The sequence below is a fragment of the Trachemys scripta genome, chromosome 2, assembly GCF_013100865.1.
Source record: "Trachemys scripta elegans isolate TJP31775 chromosome 2, CAS_Tse_1.0, whole genome shotgun sequence".
Lineage (NCBI taxonomy): Eukaryota > Metazoa > Chordata > Testudines > Emydidae > Trachemys > Trachemys scripta.
This window is the reverse complement of record NC_048299.1, coordinates 203719973-203740396: the sequence shown is the minus strand read 5'-3', so window position 1 is coordinate 203740396 and position 20424 is coordinate 203719973. Positions and strand designations below refer to the sequence as shown.

Genomic DNA, 20424 nt, shown 5'->3' with positions numbered 1-20424 from the left:
AAGTTATCTGGACCAGCTGATGTAAAAATGTCTAACTTTGGTAGCTTCTGCTTAACATTCTCCACATACAACAATGGAATAGAGAGTGTGTTATCACTGTATGATAAGACTGTATAACATATTTTTTTCCCCAAATACAGAACAGAAATATTTATTCTGCCTTTTCTGCATTATTATTGATAAATCTAGCATTTCCATCTAGTAATGGACCAATATCGTTGTCAGGATTCTTTTTGTTCCTAATATATTTAAATATATTTTTAAAAATTCCTTATTGTTCTGAACTATGCTGGCCATAGATTTCTCCAAGTGTCCCTTGCCTTCCCTTATCAATTTTCCATGATTCCTAACGTCTCATTTATTATTATATATATATATTTATTTTACAGCTGCCTTCACTTCCTCTTTAAACCAGATTGTTTTTTCAACCAGCATAGCCTTCTTCCTCTAATGTGGTATTGTGGCTTCAAGAAAGGTGTTCTTAAATGATTCTCAATTGTCATTCAAATTTTTCTGATTAAATTCTTCCTCCCAGCTAATTTTCCTCATAATTGTTTTCAACTTAGTGATTTGGTCCTATTAAAGCACCAACTATTTATATTACTGGTCTGGACTTTATTCTGCTTGCACATTGTAAGTGTGATCAGGTCATAATCACTGGTACCTAAGCTACCATTAACTTTTAGTTCTGTGATCAGTTCCTCTTTATCTATTAAGACAAGGTCTAATATAGAATTCCCCCATGCTGGCTGCAATATACTTCTTGAGTTAAGAAATTTTCATCTATAGTGTTTAGAAATTCCAAGGATAAAAGGATGATATTTTAGTACTGGCAGTATGAGTCACTGAAATTGTGAGACCATGGGGAACTTCATTTCCCCCCTACACATTATAGATAAATGTTTAAGGAGATGGTCATCCTGTTCCCTACTGTGATTTGGTGGTCTCGGGCAGACACCAATTAGTACCCCGTCTTGTGCTTTATCTGTTAGGATGTTGATCCATAAGCATTCAAGACAATTTTCTTCCAAGTTATCAGTAACTCAGAAACAGGTAACACCATGTTTGACAGAGTGGCACTCCCCCCCTCTGCTCATTTGATCCTTCCTAAATTGGTTAGAATAATTGATTTTAAGATTCAAATTGTGTGAATCATCCCACAAGGTTTCAGTAATACCAACTAGATTGAATGTATGCTAACAAATTAACAATTCCAATTCTTCTTGTTTGTCACCCAGGAGCCCAGCATTAGTGTATAGGCAACTGAAGACTTTCTGCTCCTCGTGTCCTTTTGGTTTTTGATTAATTTTGTTCTCCACGTTTCCATTTTGTGCTGAATGTTCATGTCTTCCCTCTTTTTACGCTCCCCTTTTGTTATTACTTTAACCCCCTCCTGACTGCTCTAGCCAGCCTGTCCCCAAGGAGATTGGTCCCCCTTCTACTGAGGTGGAGGCCATGCAATCTATACAGTCCCCTCTCCCTGTAGGAGGTGGACCTATGGTTCACAAAACCAAAGCCCTCCACTCTACACCACTTAACTAGCCAGCGATTCACTTCCAGAATCTTCTGCCTTCCATCTTCCTTTGCTTGTGGGACAGGAAAGATCTCAGAGAAGATTGCTTGGACATAAACAACAGTGTAGAGAGGCCCAATACCTCTCAGAACTCTCCAGGGCACAGCATGCTCCTCCCCTTTCACCTGAGTAGCTCTCCTGACTGGTGCGTGGAGCAGGGTCAGCTCCAGGGTTTTTGCTGCCCCAAGCAGCTAAAAAAAAAAAAAAAAAAAAAAAGTCGCGATCTGCTCTACCGCCGCCGCTTCAGACTTTGGCGGCAATTCGGCAGCTGGTCCTTCGCTCCGAGAGGGAGCGAGGGACCCGCCGCCAAATTGCCACTGAAGAGCTGGACGTGCCGCCCCTCTCCGTTGGCCGCCCCAAGCAGCTGCTTGCTGGGCTGGTGCCTGGAGCCGGCCCTGGCGTGGAGGCAAAAGGGGAGCCATGGCTCTTCCCCAATCTCCACTCACTTGCTCATGGAGATAGGGGAAAGGAGCATCCAGCATGCAAAGGAGCAAAGATGTGGGCAAACTTAAGTAGGCTCCTGAGTGGGGAGGAGAGATTTTACTCCCACCTATTCCCCTGCATGGCTGTGGCTAAGGCTAGTGATAATCTAGCCCTTCATGTTTTTAAAATGCTTTGAGGACAAAAGGCCCTAAATATTATTTCTGGAGCATTATTCGCAAAAAGAGGAAAGCAAGAAAGTACTCTGACAACCCTGCGGCAAAACATAAAGAGTTGGAGATAATCCATTTCCCTAACATGCACTCTCCCTCTTTCAGCCCCAGCACTTACAATGTAACTTGCTTCCCAAAGTAGCAGATTGTGAAAAGACTATTTTGTAATGTTGTCAACCCTTTGGTTTCTTTTTAGAACAGTCTTCCTTCAGAAACCATGTGTGTCTCATGGTCTTTACTAGCTCAGAGCAGCACAACAGAGCTAGTGGTGGTGATGTGGGGTGCTATCCCAGGTTTCATCCTCTTGTGTTTTCTCTGATCCCCATATACACGGATGCTCAACCGTATTAGTGCTCTACCATTTAAAACATGGTTTTACAAGGCTTCCTACTAAATTGCTTTCACTTGGTTATAAAACTAGTTAAGACAGCCCTAGTCTAGAACATGATTCTTGAACACGGTTAGGCCTTTTCTACACTGGCTAGGCAAAGAGCACTGAAACTGTGTTAGAAGGAACAACTTTTCAATCCTGTTTTTAAATGGTTCTGCTAATACAGTTTAAGTGCCAGTGCAAATACAGTAGAGCTCTTCTGTGCTGCCTTCAATATCGTGGACTGGCACGCTCCCCAAAACACAACTGTGCCCAGAATTCCTCTCTGCCCATACAGCCTGGGAGTCTGAGAAGAGGTAGAGAGGAAGGGCAATACTGCTGTATTCTCATCACAGCAACTCTTGTGCTGAAATTGTCTCCACCACATGCACAGAAATCTCATTCCTGTTTGAATTTGGTTGGTTTTAAATGAAAATACCTAAAATGTTTGCAGGAATAATTAGTTTTGGTTTTAATGCCCTTTGGCAATGGTTACACAAAGTAAGTATTCAGGACACCAGCAGCACCTGGCTACGAGTATGGATGAATTAGAAATCCAGAGACAGATATTAATCAGTGATACACAAAAGTGAAGTTAAGGGGATGCTATCATTATACTGTCACGGAAGAGTACCTGTGTCTCATCATCACTCTACCATGCATCAAAGTACGATGCAATAATCAAGCATTACATATAGTCTGCAAATTGGTAATGAAGTCAATGAATACACTGCTTCAATTGTGTTCACAACAGCCATTACTTGAAGGGGACGTTAATTAATTGTTTTCCTCCTTCTCTGTTGCTTCAGCTGATAGACAGAGGGCATCTCTTGTCTTTGCTTTCCTAACAATGGAAGCAGGGCTGGACCAATATGTCGTAGCACTTTCTGCCTCCTCATTCCACTCCCTGTTGCTTTACAAATGTTGTACAAGACATAACATGCTGAAATCATATTGGGGATGTAGTTTCGCTCATTATCACTGCAATTCAGAAGGAATAGACCCTTGTTTTCAGTCTTTTAAAGGCATATTCAACTCTCTGAGATAGCAGTTAAATTCCACATTCCAGTGATCATAAATGCACTGCAATGCACTACAGATGTAAACTGCTAATGTTTCAAGATTTGCTTGATGCATCTTTCCAGTTAGCTATAGAAAATTTTTTACTCAAAGACAGGATAATTGAACCAATTTCACCATATGGTATCTGCTTCTTTTGTACACAAAACAGTCTGCTATGAATTACTCAAACACGAACAGTAATGCTAAAAAACTTAACTGTGAAAACAATGGGCAAAATTCATCCCTGATGTACTTTAGTGATATTAGAAAAGGGATGAATTTGACCCAAAGTGATCTGTGGGTGTCCTTTTTCACATTGTTACCCCACTTCACATATCCTAATTTGATGTCTTCACTTACGTGGTTTCAGTTTGGAATGACGGGCATTGAACGTTCTGTATCTTGGAAAATTACAAACCTATTGGCCCAGATCTTCAGCTGGTATTAATTGGCATAGCTCCACTAAAGACACTGACACCAACTGAGGATCTGGCCCATGGCTTATAAGTTATTTGTCTCCATTTTTACAACTGGTGTTTTCAGTAACTGAATACCATTTTTAAAACCATTTTAATTAATTGGCCTCTCAGAGTTGGTAAGACAACTCCCACCTGTTTATGCTCTCTGTATGTGTGTATATATATCTCCTCAATATATGTTCCATTCTATATGCATCCGAAGAAGTGGGCTGTAGTCCACGAAAGCTTATGCTCTAATAAATTTGTTAGTCTCTAAGGTGCCACAAGTACTCCTGTTCTTCTTTTTGCGGATACAGACTAACACGGCTGCTACTCTGAAACCTTTAATGAAATAGTTAAATTAACAGTATTTTGTTTGAATTCAATCATTTCTCTACAGTGCTGGAATCTAGATACTGTAGCATTGTTCTAGTGTAGGAGAACCAGAAAGGGAAAGCTGACTATATATAAAAGTAATAGTGTCTAGAATATCTGCATTGTCCAACATGAGTGAAGCATGAAAAACAAACAGTACAAATGGTAAATTGTACTAGTAAACTGGATTTTTTAAATTCTTTCAGTTTTAATAATCTAAGATATTATAACAAAGATAAGGAAATCTGTGATTTAAAAATATGATTTTAACCTGATACTATACCACAAATCAAATATTTCTCTTTTGGGGGTAGATATTTAAAAAATGACAGCCCTGTTGTCTGTATTCAGTACTATATTTGCTGTTATGACCTAAAGAGACGAGGTAGTATGCATAAATATACATACCCGATTTGGGTACAGTCTCGATACGGCAGCACTGAAAATATGCTACAGAAGGATCTTCTGCCACTGATAAGGACTATTCTAAAAAAATAAACAAAAATCAAAGACTAAAATTAAAAAAAAAAATCTCACAGCAATAAACAAAGCAAACAACAACAAGCGTTAGCATTCAGGCATTTAGCAATTAAAAGCTTCTACCATTGACAATTTCCTCCTTCTTCTCTTTGTAGAAGCTGGTGCTGTGTACCATGGAAAAATACTGTACAATTGAATGATTTACAGGAAACCTGAATTACACTGCCTCACATCACCTACCCATCATATAGACAGCTAACAGAGCTGAATCTCCCAAGTTCCATACTGAGGTTCTATTTAATAATTTCACTTGTATAGAAAAGGAAGTTTGATGATAGGCTGTATTTGTAATAAAATATGAAATGCATATACTTGGTATTGGTTGAATCAATCTACCCTAGACATGTCAAGTTATAAATCATAGTTCAGGCAATTTCAAATAAGTTTAAAAACAATGCTCTTTGAGAGAGATCAGTAGAGAAGTATAAAAACCTCGTAACTTATTTAAAAATGTATTCCTATTATAACATCAGCAATTATTCTTGTTTAAAAAAATAGTAAAGCACTCCTTTGCATTTTTAACATGATCCTTTATTACCAGTTCAAGACTGGTAAACAATTAATTTTAAACCGATTTAGGTCCACTGATCAGAAGCAAGACACAAAAGTTTCAGACAACTATTCATAGATTAAAAAGCCAGACAGGACCTTTGTGATCATCTCGTCTGACTTCTTGTATAACACAGGCCACATACACGTCTACCCCGATATAACGCGACCCCATATAACACGAATTCAGATATAACGCGGTAAAGCAGTGCTCGGGGGGGTGAGGGGGGGCGGGGCTGCGCACTCCAGTGGATCAAAGCAAGTTCGATATAACGCGGTTTCACCTATAACACGGTAAGATTTTTTGGCTCCCGAGGACAGTGTTATATCGAGGTAGAGGTGTACGGCTTCCCTGAATTAATTTCTGATTGAATTCAAGCATATCTTTTAGAAAAACATACAATCTTGATTTAAAAGTTTCCATGATTGAGAATCCACCACAACCCTTGTTAAGTTGCTTCAGTGATTAATTATCCACACTGTAAAAAAATTTACATCTTAGTTCAAGTCTGAATTGGTCTAGCTTCAACTTCCAGTCACTGGATCTTGTTATGTCACTATCTGCTAGATTGAAGAGTCCTCTATAATCAAATTTCTGTTCACCATGTAGGTATAAACTATGATTAAGTCACCCCTTAACCTTCTCTTTGATAAATTAAATAGATTGATTTCCTTGAGTCTATCACTATAAGGCAAGTTTTCCAATCTTTTAACAATTTTTGCAGCTTTTCTCTGAACCCTCTCAAATTTATGAACATCCTTCTTGAATTGTGGACACCAGAACTGCACAGACTTCTAGTGTCAAATACAGAGGGAATATAAACTCCCTATTCCTACCTCAGATTCCACTCTCTATGCATTCAAACATTGCATTAACCCTTTTGCCCACAGCGTCACAGTGGGAGCTCATTTTCAACTAATTATCCAGCATAACCTCCAAGTCTTTTTTCAGAGTCACTGCTTCCCAGGATAGAGTCCCCCATCCTGGAGGTATGGCCTGCTCTCTCTGTTCCTAAATGCGTGACTTTACATTTGGCCACATTAAAATGTACAGTTTGCTTGCACTCAGTTTACCAAGAGATACAGATTGCTCTGTATCAGTGATCTGTCTTCATTACTTCCAACTCCCCCAATTTTTGTGTCATCTGCAAACTTTATCAGTGATGATTTTATGTTTTCTTCCAGGTTATTGATAAAATGTTAAATAGCATAGTAGGACCAAGAATAGATCCCAGCTGGACGACACTAGAAACACACCCATTCAATGACTATTTTGTTTACAATTACATTTTGAGACCTATCAGTTAGCCAGTTATTGATCCATTTAATATGTGCTATGTTGATTATGGATCATTCTAGAGTCGCAGTCAAAACATTATGTGGTACCAAGTCAAACGCCTCACAGAAGTCTGAGTATATTACATGAACACTGTTACTTTTTGCACCAAATTTGTAATCTCATCGAAGAGAGATATCAGGCTAGTTTGACAAGATCTATTTTCCATAAACCTATATTGATTGGCATTAATTAATTACTGAAGGTAATGAAGAAGCGGATGGGAGTGGATCAATGAAGATCATTTTCACCAGGAAAAAACTACACAAACTACTGTAACAGTAAACAGCTGGCAGTTTTTAATGTCTCCACTTTCCTCACTAATGCTGGATTATTTACAGCTTCTGGACACTGAGGGATTCCCTGTATGGCACTTGGCAAAGCATGCTAGAAGGGTGTGATTTGTAAAATGCTCTAACGGGCCACACTCTAATTGCCTTGTGTGGACCCTGCTGGTGTGCTCTAAAAGGTACCTAATTTGCATTTACATAGTCCCAAACCGGACTATGGTTGGCAAACAGACTGTGCTTCATCCTGTCACATTTTGAATTTGTCATGGTGGTCTGTGCACTTATGACCTCCAGGCTTGATTAGTGCAATGCACTATACCTAGGAATAAAATGCTATTAAAATTTCCTATTAGTTCAGAATGCTGCCAACACCTACTTGGCAACCTGGTTTCCACAAGCGTATCACTCTGGTGCTTTGCACTCCAAACCCTGATCCCCTCTCTTACGTATCTGCCACTGACTTCAGTGGGGGCAGGAATTCACCTCTCATTTTTACTCTTTGCATTACACTGGTGGTAAGCTCAGTGCAAGGACCATTTTTAGTTCAGTGTCAGTAAAGTACCATGTACATCTACAGGGCTACAACATAAGACATTTTAATTAAAATTACAGCTAAGCCCTCAGCAATTGTGCTACTCTAAAGCATCTCCACCACAGTAGCCAAACGGCATCCACAATTCCCCAGTATTCCGAAGCACACTTATGTTGCCCAGAGAGTTGCTTCATGCTGCTCTCAGCATTCACCCAGGGGGATCCTGAATAGCTGAGAGCATAGGCACTGACTTTTCAAACTGCTGGGGGGTGCTCGACCCCCGTCTCTGTCCCAGGCCCTGCCCCCACTTCACCCCTTCCCCCAAAGCCCCACCCCGCCTCCACTCCACTCCCACCCCGTCTCTTCCCGTCCAGTTCTGCCCCCTCCCTCCCAGCCTCCCTGCATGCCATGAAACAGCTGTTCACGGCGGGTAGGAGGCGTGGAGAGAGAGGGGGGAGGCACTGATCCATGGGGCGGGAGGTGCTGGGGAGGAGGGGAGCTGATAGGGGGACTGCCCTTGGGTGCTCAGAACCCACCATTTTTTCCCCGTGGGGTGCTCCAACCCCAGAGCACCGACAGAGTCAGCGCCTATAGCTGAGAGGTTAGTCTTCTTTCTCCTGGAACATTCCATTATAGCAGGAATATTTTCTTCTTTTACAAAAAATGTATTTGAAGAAGTCTTTGGTAAAGCGAATATTTATGCTGCAATAATAAGCAAATGCAAAAATGTTTTCTAATAATAACCAACTACATACTAGTGGGAGGACTTCTTACAGCATCAGAGTATTATCTCATTCTTTGACTAGGTGCCAAAATAATTCTTATCTAACCTGTCACCAAGACAGCACTTTACCCTATAAGATGCCTTAATGGTATTAAAGTCAACTATAAAGCAAGATGGATGTGTTTTTCACATTTGAGAAAGACAGTCAACAAACACAAAAGCTGGCATGAGATTCACTTTCTGCTCACCACTGTTTATTGCCAAACGATTTTATTACTCAGAGCAGTTCCCTCACTCACTGAAAGCCTTGTTTGCTGATGTACACAACTTGGCACCGTTTTTCAGGCTGACATCAGAAAACATCTTTGAATTCTGAAAACCACAATACCCCCCAGACATACTCTGCCTCCCTGCCCCCAGCTGCTTCTGAAAATTCAGCTTTTTCCACCAACGCCCTACTCCTCCCTGAAAAATCCCATGATATTAAAAGAAAACCAAACTGGTGCCTTCACATGTCCACATGTAGAGATAGCTATTATACAATGGGATTTCACCAAGAAAAACTTTATATATATATATATTAGGTATTCCTGGGGGAATTCTGCACCAAAAAATTAAAAAATGAGCACAGAATATTTTAAAATTCTGCATATTTTATTTGTCAAAATAATGCAATATAATCACTCTGGTTTCAGTTACTTTCGTAATTTATTTAAACTACAGTACAATGGATGGAGAATGGAAGTGGGGCGCTTTGGAGGAAATCCCCAAACCCTCCTGCTTAATAGTAATGTAGCTAGGTTTGTCCCTTTATTTCTAGTTATTAGTCAACAAATATATGCAGCCATATGCTCAGTGTGACTAGAGAATCAAACTCACAGTACTGGCTACTGACCATTTCCAGAAAGGTCAGTAGCAAACAGTTCATGGAACACATTTTGATAAGAAATTTTTTCAGTCCAAAAATTTAGACCAGTTCTAATCACTAAAGCACCATAAACATTTATGAGGCCATACTGTCCTTTACACCACTCTGGCAATGTAGAGGAGCCTTAACATTTTTACACCTGTTTTATACTCCTGGGGGAATTCACTAAGACAATGGGAACAATTCACTAATCAGGCAGGCTGCAACTTTCTACTCTGCCTAAGGGGACAAAGCCTGCCCCATGCCTACCTCCTCAGAAACACCCCAACGCCCTGCCCCTCCACACCGAGCGTGCTACAATAGTGAGCGAGAGGGACAGAGTGTCTCTCTCTTTCTGTCTCACACACACATGCATGACTGCCCAGTACAACCCCCGGCAGTGATTTACATCTCTATTGGCTGCTCTGGGCACCCGAACCAACCTGCTTGTGCTGCCGGGGAGGGGCGTGTGACTGCTCTTCAGGCTCCCTTTGCTTTCCCATCAGAAGTCATTTTTCTGCAGGGAAGCAAAGAAATCTGTGGGGGACATGAATTTTGCGCATGCGCAGTGATGCAGAATCCCCGCCAAGGGTAATTAGGGATCAAAAAGGAAGAAAACAGGTAACAGCACAGTAATTCCAGGGCAACTTGGGGAAAAAACAACTACTTTTCCCACTCAATTTTGAGCTCCAGGTGTCACCTCTCCTTCCATAAACAGAGTAGGACCCTGATCCCACAAAGCTCTCCTGGAGACAATAGAAGGAGTGTGTTCTGTCTCCATGGTAATGGCCTCTTTTATCTGAGACCTCAAGGAAGCTCCTTTACCAGAACTTCATGGAGTTGGTGCACTGCAGGGTTTTGGGACTGGATGGGAAGCAGCAATGAACAGCTACTCCCACAAGTGTCATTCTCTGCTTACCCTGGACACTTTCTTACATAAATCTGACTGTGAGCTGCCTGAAGCAGCATGAACTCTTGTTGAATTTGTTCCATAGCTGCCACTGCACAGCTGCCAAGAGGGTTTTACCAGGGAGGCCACAGTAGCAGTGTGGAGGGCTAGTACTTCCACAGGAATGAGGCTCACTTCCCTGAAGGTTCCAGAGCTTCACCGTGTTGGGATGCCCCTGCCTCTGCCTTTTACCCAGGGTGTGTAACCCCTTGGCCACTTCACAAGGTGACCGTCCTGATATAAGCAGCAGGTATAAAGACAGCCAAAGCTGCTGAGGAGACCATTTTCAAAAGCAACAAAATCCTGTTTTTTCTGGATCTGTCTGATGACCCAAGCAAGAAGGGGAGATGACTTATTTCCCCCCATAAATGTGCAGTTGGAGAGGAAGGTGTAGAGGCAACTATCCTATTCCCAGAAAAACTCTGAGTTTGAGGAGAAAATATTTTGAGAGAGGTGAAATTTGCAGCAATGTTTCTGGACAAGAAGGGATGTAACTCAGCTGACTTAAAGAAGAGGAAGAATTAAAATCTGTTTCTCTCTTTCTCAAGCGCTTGCCAAGGGAAATTACTGTGTTGACAAAATTCTGTGACCTTCTAGGAAGCTGAACCATGTGATATATACTTAGACTTAGTCCAGTATTCCAGACCCCGTTCATTAAGTTTAACTGTTGTGGCTTTGCTGCCCTGCATACAAAAACAACGGATGGACACACGAGCCATGCTGTCTGGGGAGGTTTTCACAGAACCATAGAATGTAGGGGCTGGAAGGGACCTCGAAAGGTCATCAAATCCAGCCCCAGGTGCTGAGGCAGGACCTAATATACCTGGACCGGATATAATATACCTGACAGGTGTTTGTCTATACTGTTCTTAAAAGACTTCTACTATCTCTCTTGGAAGCCAATTCCAGAGTTTAACTACTTTTATAGTTAGAAAGTTTTTCCTAATATCTAACCTAAAGCTCCCTTGCTGCAGATTAAGCCCATTACTTCTTGTCCTATCTTCAATGGACATGAAGAGCAATTGATGCTCATCCTCTTTGTAGCAGCCTTATCAGATCCCTTCCCGTCTTCTTTTCTTAAGCTTAACTATGCCCAGTTTTTTAACCTTTCCTTATAGGTCAGATTTTTCTAAACCTTTTATTATTTGTGTTGCTCTATTCTGGACTTTTGCTGTTGTGTTTTCTCCTTAAGTGGCTTATCTTTGTGGTTCCAGCTCTTCCATTTACTAAAAAAGTGGAGGACACTGAACCAACCTCTTAGCATACATATATATTTATCCGCTAAGTTTAGAGTGCAGCAATTTTTATGTTTATGTAATATGTTTGTAAATAATGACATGTTTTATGACCCATCTTTATTGCTCCAAGAGGTTATGGATTTATGATGTTCTGCTTTTGGCCCAAACCAAAATCTTAAAAGAGATGGGATGGGATGCGGGAGGTGGAGGGGGGGGGAGAAGGGAGAGAAAGTAGTCTTTTTTAACTCCAGGGGGAATTCCGCACCATTACACACCTTGAGAATTCATGCCCCCCGCAGATTTCTTTGCTTCCCCACAGAAAAATGACTTTCTGATGGGGAAGCAAAGGGAAGCTACACACCCCTCCCCAGCAATGAGGGTGCATCGTTTCCTGCCCTCGGAGCAGCTGGTGGAGAGGTAAATCATGGGGGGGGGGGTTAGGGAGGCAGGGCTGTGGACACCCATGGGTGTAGTTTGGGGGGGGTACATGGGGTCACATGTCACTGCCCTCCCCCAATTTCTGCGAGTGCCAATCTGCCCAGGACTTGCACTGCTCGGCTTGCCGGGGCCCAGGGGGGCTCAGTGGTGCCCACGCTGCACCTCCCCCCGGCATGTTTCTGGCTTGCTTGGCCCTCTCCCTGAAAACTGGGCCCAGGCGGGGAGTGGAGAAGGTGGGACGGAACAGCTTCTCTCCTGCTGGGTGAGGGAGAGTGGCTGCTCTGGCTCGCTGACACTGCCCTCTGTGTCCTAGTGTCTGTCATATTCTCCTTCTATGTGTGCTGGGTGCCCTGCATGGCCACAATTCTGTTTTCTGTACAATGGTGAGTGGGGCAGGGTAGGATGGTGGGAACATGCAGTGGGGAAGGAAGGGGGATGGGATAGGCCAGGGGGAAGAGAAGGGCATAGGTAATGGGACAGGAAGAGGGGGATGTGGGAGTGAGGGGAGGGGTATAGGGGCAGGAGACAATGGGGAAAGGGTAGCATCCAGACCCCCACCCCCACCAGATTCTCCCTGAACCTCCCACTGAGCCACCTGCACCCAGATTGCCCCAAACAGAACCCTCTCACCCCACACCTGGATCCCCTGAACGAAGCACCTCCACAGCTGGATCCTGATGGGCTGAGCCTGCCTGCACACACCTGGAGCACCTGGTGTAGGAGGGGCAGGCCCCGGAGTGTTTCTGGGGCAGGCTCAGCTCTTGAGCTGTGTCAGGGTTCGGTGTAGCCTCACTGCCGAGTCTGTGTCCCAGAGGGGCTGCTGCAGGGTGATCTCCCTCCTTTGTGCAGCCAGTGGCCTGTACTCCCACTGCCATGCTGGAACCTCCATGTTTATCGACAAATAAAATTTGCAAAATTTTGCACAATTTTAAAATATTGTGCACAGATTTTTTATTTTTTTGGTGCAGAATTCCCTCAGGAATTTTGGCAATTTTCATTTCCACACTGACATAATGCTTTTCTGGCATGTTCCACTCTCCCATTATTTGTTAGTCTCATTGACAAGGAACGCCAAGGGAAATATTAATGGGCTAGACAGCTGATATCACTGTTTTTGTGGACTTTTCTGCTAGATACTAGATATGACTAATATGAAAATGAATCCTCTGGGCCATAAGTTTATAAATGCACTAATAATAGGAGCCTGCTGTGCAAAGGACAATACAACCCAACCACTTATAACTATGGGATCAAACAACAAGGAGATGGTTTCATTCTTTAATTCTTATGTTTTCACACAAAAATGGTACCAATTGCTACAGTTTAGAGCAGCTGCAAAGACTGCTTTGACAATGCACAATTGTTTGAGTCTAGAGCTGGATGGGAAATTATTTTCCCATCTTGGGAAAATGTTCAAGATTAAAAAAAAAAAAAAATCCCATCCCAAATCAGGACAAAAAGTTAAAATCTGAAAAAAATATGAGTCCAGTAAATGAAAATTGCAATTTGACCTTTTTTTATTTAAAACAGCATTTTACTAATAGTTAGCTTAAAATCTGACAAAGTCATTTTGAACTAAAAATTGATTTAAAAATTTGATTAGAAAATGTTAAAAAAAGATTTTTCAACAAAACTTTTTTTCAAAATAATTTTTGAAATTGAGAAATTTGTTGAGACACCCCCGTTCCTGTGAACAATTTCACTTTCGAAAAAAAAAAAAAAAAAAAAAAAAAAAAAATCCACAAAATTTCCAACCAGGTTTGATTGAGACTATGAACATCTAATCTTCCACTTCCTCTAATGAGAAATATATTATAAATCTGTAGAAATTGGTTTGACTAACACACAAAGGTTAGTCATTGGGTAGTTTTTAAGGAATTGTGAGGAAGGTGCTGTATACAGTACAGGAGGCTCTCTTCTATGTTGAGCTAGTAGAGATTTTCTTTTAAAACACAATTGGTAGACCACTTGCACTGGAACATCAAAGACCAAGGTTCAACCTCCAGCTTAGGTAAGTAAATTGCCACTAGTGTGTGTTTCTGTCCATGGAAAAAAAAACGCATTCTCACTGCTACAAGAGATAGATAAATCACACTTCAGTACCCATGACAGAATCAGATGCCTCCAACCATAATGGGACCAGGTAACTAAGACTATACAGCGAGTGAGGTAGTCATCCATCTTTTTTAATCAAAAGATCTATATTTTCACTATAAAACCAGGAGTCACATACCAATAATATGATTAAATTCAATACTTAATTTGTTTTATTTACCTCGTGTTTTCAATTAACCCCATAAACATAAAATTAAAGCCACTGTCAGCACTTTCAAAGTTGGAGTCCTCAAGCTAGGTGACTAAATACATCATTAGGCACCTGAATAAATCACATCAGAGGAAGGATGGTCCAGTGGTTAGAGTAATAGCCTCTAACTTGGGAGACTGGGGTTCAAGTCCCTGACTCACCACAGGTGTTCTTGTGTGACTCTCTGGAAGTCAGGTGTGAGTTTGGCCACGCCCAACCTTTAGCTGCCCTGCCACCCAGTGGAATCCTTAGCCCTGAGTGAGGTGCCTAAGCTCCCTGTACAAAGCATGGGGAGAGTTAGGCACCGAAGAAAAGGAATCACAAAGGCCAGCAAGCAACGGGGAGCTACCTAAGCTAGCCAGTTGTTGCTGGTGTCCTTCATGACCACTGATGACGGTATTATATCTTGTGAGTATGACTGTGGCTAAAATGGCTGATGAGTGAATGGCAGTCCTTTTTGCGTTGAGTGCATATGAAACTCGATATCAGGGAAGGGATTCAAGTCTGTGCCACCGAATCTGCCGTGTCTCTGTCACTCAGCTTCTGTACCACAATATCCATATGGAGATTAATCTCAAATTGAGTAATCCCGTCACTGACTGCTGCTCACCAGCATGATCTAACTGTTGCTGATGACTCCCAGCTATAGATGTCAACGTTGTGCTGCTTCCAATTATGCTTCAGAGTGTCCTTCAAGTGTTTCTCCTGGCCAGGGTGTGTGAGGTTACCCACTTTCAGTTCTCCGTACAGCAACTGCTTTGGCAGTCTGGTGTCATCCATCCTCAGCACATGATCAGCCCAGCGTAACATGAAGCAATGAGCATGGTTTCAATCTCTGTGGAGTGACCGTGTTCCAGAACCTCATTACTGGTAACTTTATCCTGGCATTTAATGCCGAGTATGCCACATAGGTGTCATACATGTAAATTTTCTAGAAGCTTGATGTGATGCCTAGAGCAGGTCTAGGTCTTGCATCCATACAACAAATTGGACAGCACAATCCGTTTATAAAAGTTAGCATGGTTTGAAGCTTAATATCCTGTTGCTGCCAGACGCTGCTTGATAGTATGCCAAATAATGAACTGGCTCGGTTGATGCATCCTGTCAGCTGCTTGCCTATAGTAGCATCATTTGACAATGTGCTGCCAAGATAGCAGAAGTCTATAACAGCATTCAGCTGTGTGTTGCTGATGGTGATTTCTGGTTTTGTGTAGGGTTTCCCTGGTGCTGGTTGATACATGACTTATCTTTGTCAGACTGATTGTCAGCCAGTACCCTTTTGCAGACTCTGCAAATCTGTCTGTAATCCATTGTATCTCTTCTTGAGTATGTGCCTCGAGAACACAGTCATCGGCATACAGCAGCTCATGAACAACTTCTCAAAGAGCTCATGAAGATTGTGGCCTGTTCAGGTCTGCTTAATACCATTAATGATAGGAAACGGGTCAGAAAGAACACCTTCTACACAGACTCGTCCAAGCATTCTGTCATAAGTAACGTCGGAATGTTGGAGAATTTTCCTGGACAACCAAACGTACATAATCGTTGCTGAAGTCCAATTCTACTGACAATGTCAAATGCTTTAAACAGGTTGATGAAGATAGTGTAAAGGTCCTGTTGCTGTTCTCTGCCTTTCTCCTGCATCTGATGAGCTATGAATATCATGTCTGCCATTCTTCACGTTGTCCTGAAACTGCATTGCGACGCCAATAGCGTGCAATTAGCGACATCGCATAGCACACAATAGGAATACCCTAGCCAGAACATTTCCAGCGATGGAGAGTAACGAGATACCGTGATAGTTGCCACAGTCAAACTTTTTACTTTTCCTCTTGTATATGGTGACAATGGTGGCGTCTTTGAAGGCTTCCAGTCCATCTTCAGTATTCCATATATTGAGAAATAGTCCATGCTGTCGCCTCAGCAAGCTCTCACCTCCTCACTTGCATATTTCTGCAGGAATGCCATCTGATCTGGGAGCCCTACAGTTCTTCATGGCACTAATTACAGTGCGGACTTCATCGAGGGACGGGTCTGTGTCCATGTTGTAATATGTTGGCTGATCCACTACTCTTATTAGTTCCTCATCTATAATGTTGGATGGTGTGTTCAGAAGATCACTGAAATGCTGTGGCCACCTCTGAAGGATTTCTCCTTTGAAAGTGGTCAGTGTTAAGCCATCCATTCAAAGCAGCATAGAAGTCTTTGGTCTCATGATGGTCAGCAAAACCTCGGATTTCTTCTGCCTTGATATTTCACCATTGATACTGCACATCTCCTAGCTTAGATTAGATGTCATGATGCAGATTCTTATGTGCGGTTACAGTTAACTACAGGAACATGGGATACAAGAATCTGATGGTGCACCTCATGTTTATTTAGTGAGTAGCCGTTGGATTTCCAGGTCATTGTAACCTAACAGCATCCCAATGCAAGAGGTGCTTGTAAGCGTGTAAGGGACTGGGGTGTAGGCAGTCTTGCCTAGCAATCACAGTTGTGCTGAGGTCTTCCCATCAGGGATGGCAGTCACCGGGCTGGAGTTAGAGGAATTTCAAGGCCGGGTGCCGTAAACAAGAGTCAGGCTGGGGTCACAGACCAGAGATAGTACCACATTAGAATTGAGAGGCAGGACTCAGGGTCAAAGTCAGGCTGGAGTCAGAGACTGGAGATCAGAGGCAGTACCAGGTTAGGACCACGAGACAGGAGTCAGCATCAAAGTCAGGCTGGAGTCAGAGATCAGGAATCGAGGCAAAGTCCAGCACAGTAACAGGCCAAGGTCTGTGTTCGTTGCCCAAATAACTTCCTGGGGCAACCCCTGGGGTTAAGCAGGGGCACTTGGCCAATCAGATGACTGCAGGCTACCATTACCCTAGGTCTTGTGGGCGGTACTTCCTGCAGTGCCTATTCTCCAGAGTGCTCTCCAAGTCTCAGCCTCCAGAAAGCATTTTTCACTTTTATTTGCTTGTAACATTTATTTGCTTCTAGCTCTATACTTAGGGCCCTACCAAATTCATGGCCCATTTTGGTCAATTTCATAGTCATAGGATTTTAAAAATAGTAAATTTCATTATTTCAGCTTTTTAAATGTGAAATTTCATGGTGTTGTAATTGTAGGGGTCCCAACCCAAAAAGGAGCTGTGGGATCGCAAGATTATTGTAAGGGGGTTGTGGTACTGCTACCCTTGCTTCTGCGCTGCTGCAGGTGGCAGCACTGCCTTCAGAGCTGGGCAGCTAGAGAGCAGCAGCTGCTCGCTATGATCCCAGCTCTGAAGGCAGAGCCACTGCCAGCAGCAATGCAGAAGAAAGGATGGCCAACAGTTACCGCTCTCCAGCCACCCAGCTCTGAATGCAGCACAGAGGTAAGGGTGGCAATACCATGATCCCCCCTAAAATAACCTTGCGACCCCCCTGCAACTCCCTTTTGGGTCAGGACCCCCAATTTGAGAAACTCTGGTCTCCCCCGTGAAATCGGTATAGTATAGAGTAAGAGCACACAAAAGACCAGATTTCGGTGGTGTGAGGGGGGACGGGGGACACCATATTTCACAGTTTGTGACGTGTTCTTCATGGCTGCGAATTTGGTAGGGCCCTCTTTATACTTGAACTCATTTAAAATCCTATCTCCTTTTGATAATAAACTTGCTTTACTCTTAATCTAAACCAAACCAAACCAGTGCTGTGCTTGACTGTTAACTCCAGTTAATATGGCAAGCTGCTTGGTAGTAGATCTCTAAAAGGAACAAATGAACTTCAATCTCTCTCTGACTGGTCCAGGAGAGGGCTGGACATTGCAGAGACATGGTATTGAGGAAATTCAGGACTGGGGGGGTGTTAGTTTCACCTTGTCAGGTGTAACCAAGGCTAGTGGAGGCCAGAGTGTGGCAGGGGCATAACAAGAATCAGAACTGCTGAGGCAGAGCTGCTTAAAGACACTCAGTGCATGCATTTTGAAGCACTCAGGTTTACAGGGCAGGCGGTGACAACCCTCACTGATCCGGATTGCACCCGGATTGTGACAGTAATTCTAGCCAGTAGGAAGTGCTGAGGAGAAGGTTGCAGCCTAGCCCCAGCTCATCAAAAGAGTCAGACACCTAACTCTTTTCAGGATTCACAGCAGTGAACCTTCTCCTGGAGTTTGGCGCTTAAGCCAGGTCAGCCCTTCCTCAAGAAAAACCAGAGAGAGAGGCTCCCCATTAGGCTTACCTATTATATACAATAGTCCAGGGGCAGGCCCTTAGTGGGAGGTGGGAGACGAGTATTCAAATCCCTGCTCGGCCTGGTTTGAAACTCAAGCTGAACTTGGGACTTCCAGATCTCAGGGAGTACCCTAACCATCAAGCTACAGAGCCTGTCTTCAATGAGTATTTCATTATTGATACAAAGTGGAACAGCTTCAACAGGAGAGCGAGAGAGACCAGCCCCAGAATAATCAATAACTGGGGTTTAGGGCACCCACATGGGATATGGGAGATATGGGGTCAAGTTCCTGCCCCAAATCAGGCTAAGTGGAGATTTGAAAATTGGCCTCCTAATATGACTGCCCTAAGCATTGGGCTTCTGGGTATCCTGGTACAGCCACCCACCCACCACCTGCCTTCCTTAGCTATCTGTGTTGGTTAGGTGTGCTCTGAGTCCATCTACTGGTTTGGGGCCCACAGGCGAGATAGGGCTTAGTTATCAGCTGTGGTGTTGAGCAGCTGGGACACACCAGGACTCAAGCAACTCTGCGCATGCCCAGAGGTGGAAACTTGGGCACCACAGGGACTTTACCAGTGGAAACTTTAGGCCTGCAGGTAATGTAGGTGCCTACAGGGTTAGGGGGCAGCTGAGTGGCGGTTTTGAGGATTCCAGTGGTGCCTAAGGGCTTGGCTACACTTGCGAGTTAGAGCGTATTAGAGCAGCCCCGGACACCCTAGCTCACTACCCGTCCACACTGGCAAGGCACGTAGAGCGCTCTGACTCCAGGGCTAGAGCGCTCCTGGTACTCCACCTCGGCGAGAAGATTAACGCTTGGTGCGCCTTGGCTGAAACGCCCGGGCATCAGTGTGAACCAGGTGTTGCATTACTGCGCTCTAATCAGCCTCCATAATCCCCTTAAGCCAAGGGGCCACTCTTGTCATTGTTTTGGAATTGCTGCAGGAATGCGGATATGCCCTTTGAAGGCTCCATTTCTGACAGCCGGCTGCTTATCTGCTCTGAGACAAAGCAACCATTACTGTGGAATGCTGTGTGTGAGAGAGAGGCGGGAGGAGGTGTGGAGGGGGTCTGTTGCTGTCTGAATTTACAAGACAGCATGCTGACATGCTCTCAGCCCCCCAAAAACCCACTCTCTCTCCCCCAACATACACACAACACACTCCCTGTCACACTCCACCCCACCCCCACACCCCCATTTGAAAAGCACAGTGCAGCCACTTGCATGCTGGGATAGCTATCACAATGCACTGCTCTCTGTGGCCGTTGCAAGAGCTGCTAATGTGGCCATGCCAGTGCGCTTGCAGCTATGGACAGATTGCAGCGCTTTCCCTACTGTGCTCTACGAAGTCTGGTTTACTTCAAAGCGCTCTACATCTGCAAGTGTAGCCATGCCCTAAATGTTGGACTTTAATGCCTAAAATGGCAGTCAGGCACCTAAGTCCCTTTGTGAATCTAGCCCTTAGTCTCTCTATACCTCAGTTCCCCATCTGTAAAACAGGAATAACAACACTTCCCCACCTCTTGGGATGTTGTGAGGATGAATATCATAGGCGCTGACTGCGTGGGTGCTCTGGGGCTCGAGCACCTACGGAAAAAAAAGAGTGGGTGCTCAGCACCCAGGAGCCAGAGCTTGAGTGTGGAATGTGATGAGTTCTGTGCTGCTAACAACTTCTGCCCTTGGGGCAGGGAGTTTGTTTACAAACAGAGGCAGGGTGATTAAGATAACAAAAGGCTTGTCATTAAATTAAATTAAGGATCCTTACATGACCCTTTTCAGAGTAGCAGCCGTGTTAGTCTGTATCCGCAAAAAGAAGAACAGGAGTACTTGTGGCACCTTAGAGACTAACAAATTTATTAGAGCATAAGCTTTCGTGGACTACAGCCCACTTCTTCGGATGCAGAAGTACTCCTGTTCTTCTTTTTACATG

The 20424-nt window shown here is 43.5% G+C and overlaps 1 protein-coding gene across 2 annotated transcripts in view; it reads right to left on the bottom strand.

The window, feature by feature from the left end:
* CABLES1 (Cdk5 and Abl enzyme substrate 1) overlaps positions 1–20424 on the bottom strand; it is a 111662-nt gene that overhangs the window by 31927 nt on the left and 59311 nt on the right. Inside the window, exon 4 of one of the 2 annotated variants that reach the window (XM_034762761.1) lies at positions 4900–4977. The exons of the other annotated variant lie outside the window; for it this stretch is intronic. Within the exon in view, the coding sequence (XP_034618652.1) occupies positions 4900–4977 (78 nt within the window). The remainder of the gene's footprint in view (positions 1–4899; positions 4978–20424) is intronic. 2 annotated transcript variants of the gene reach the window in all.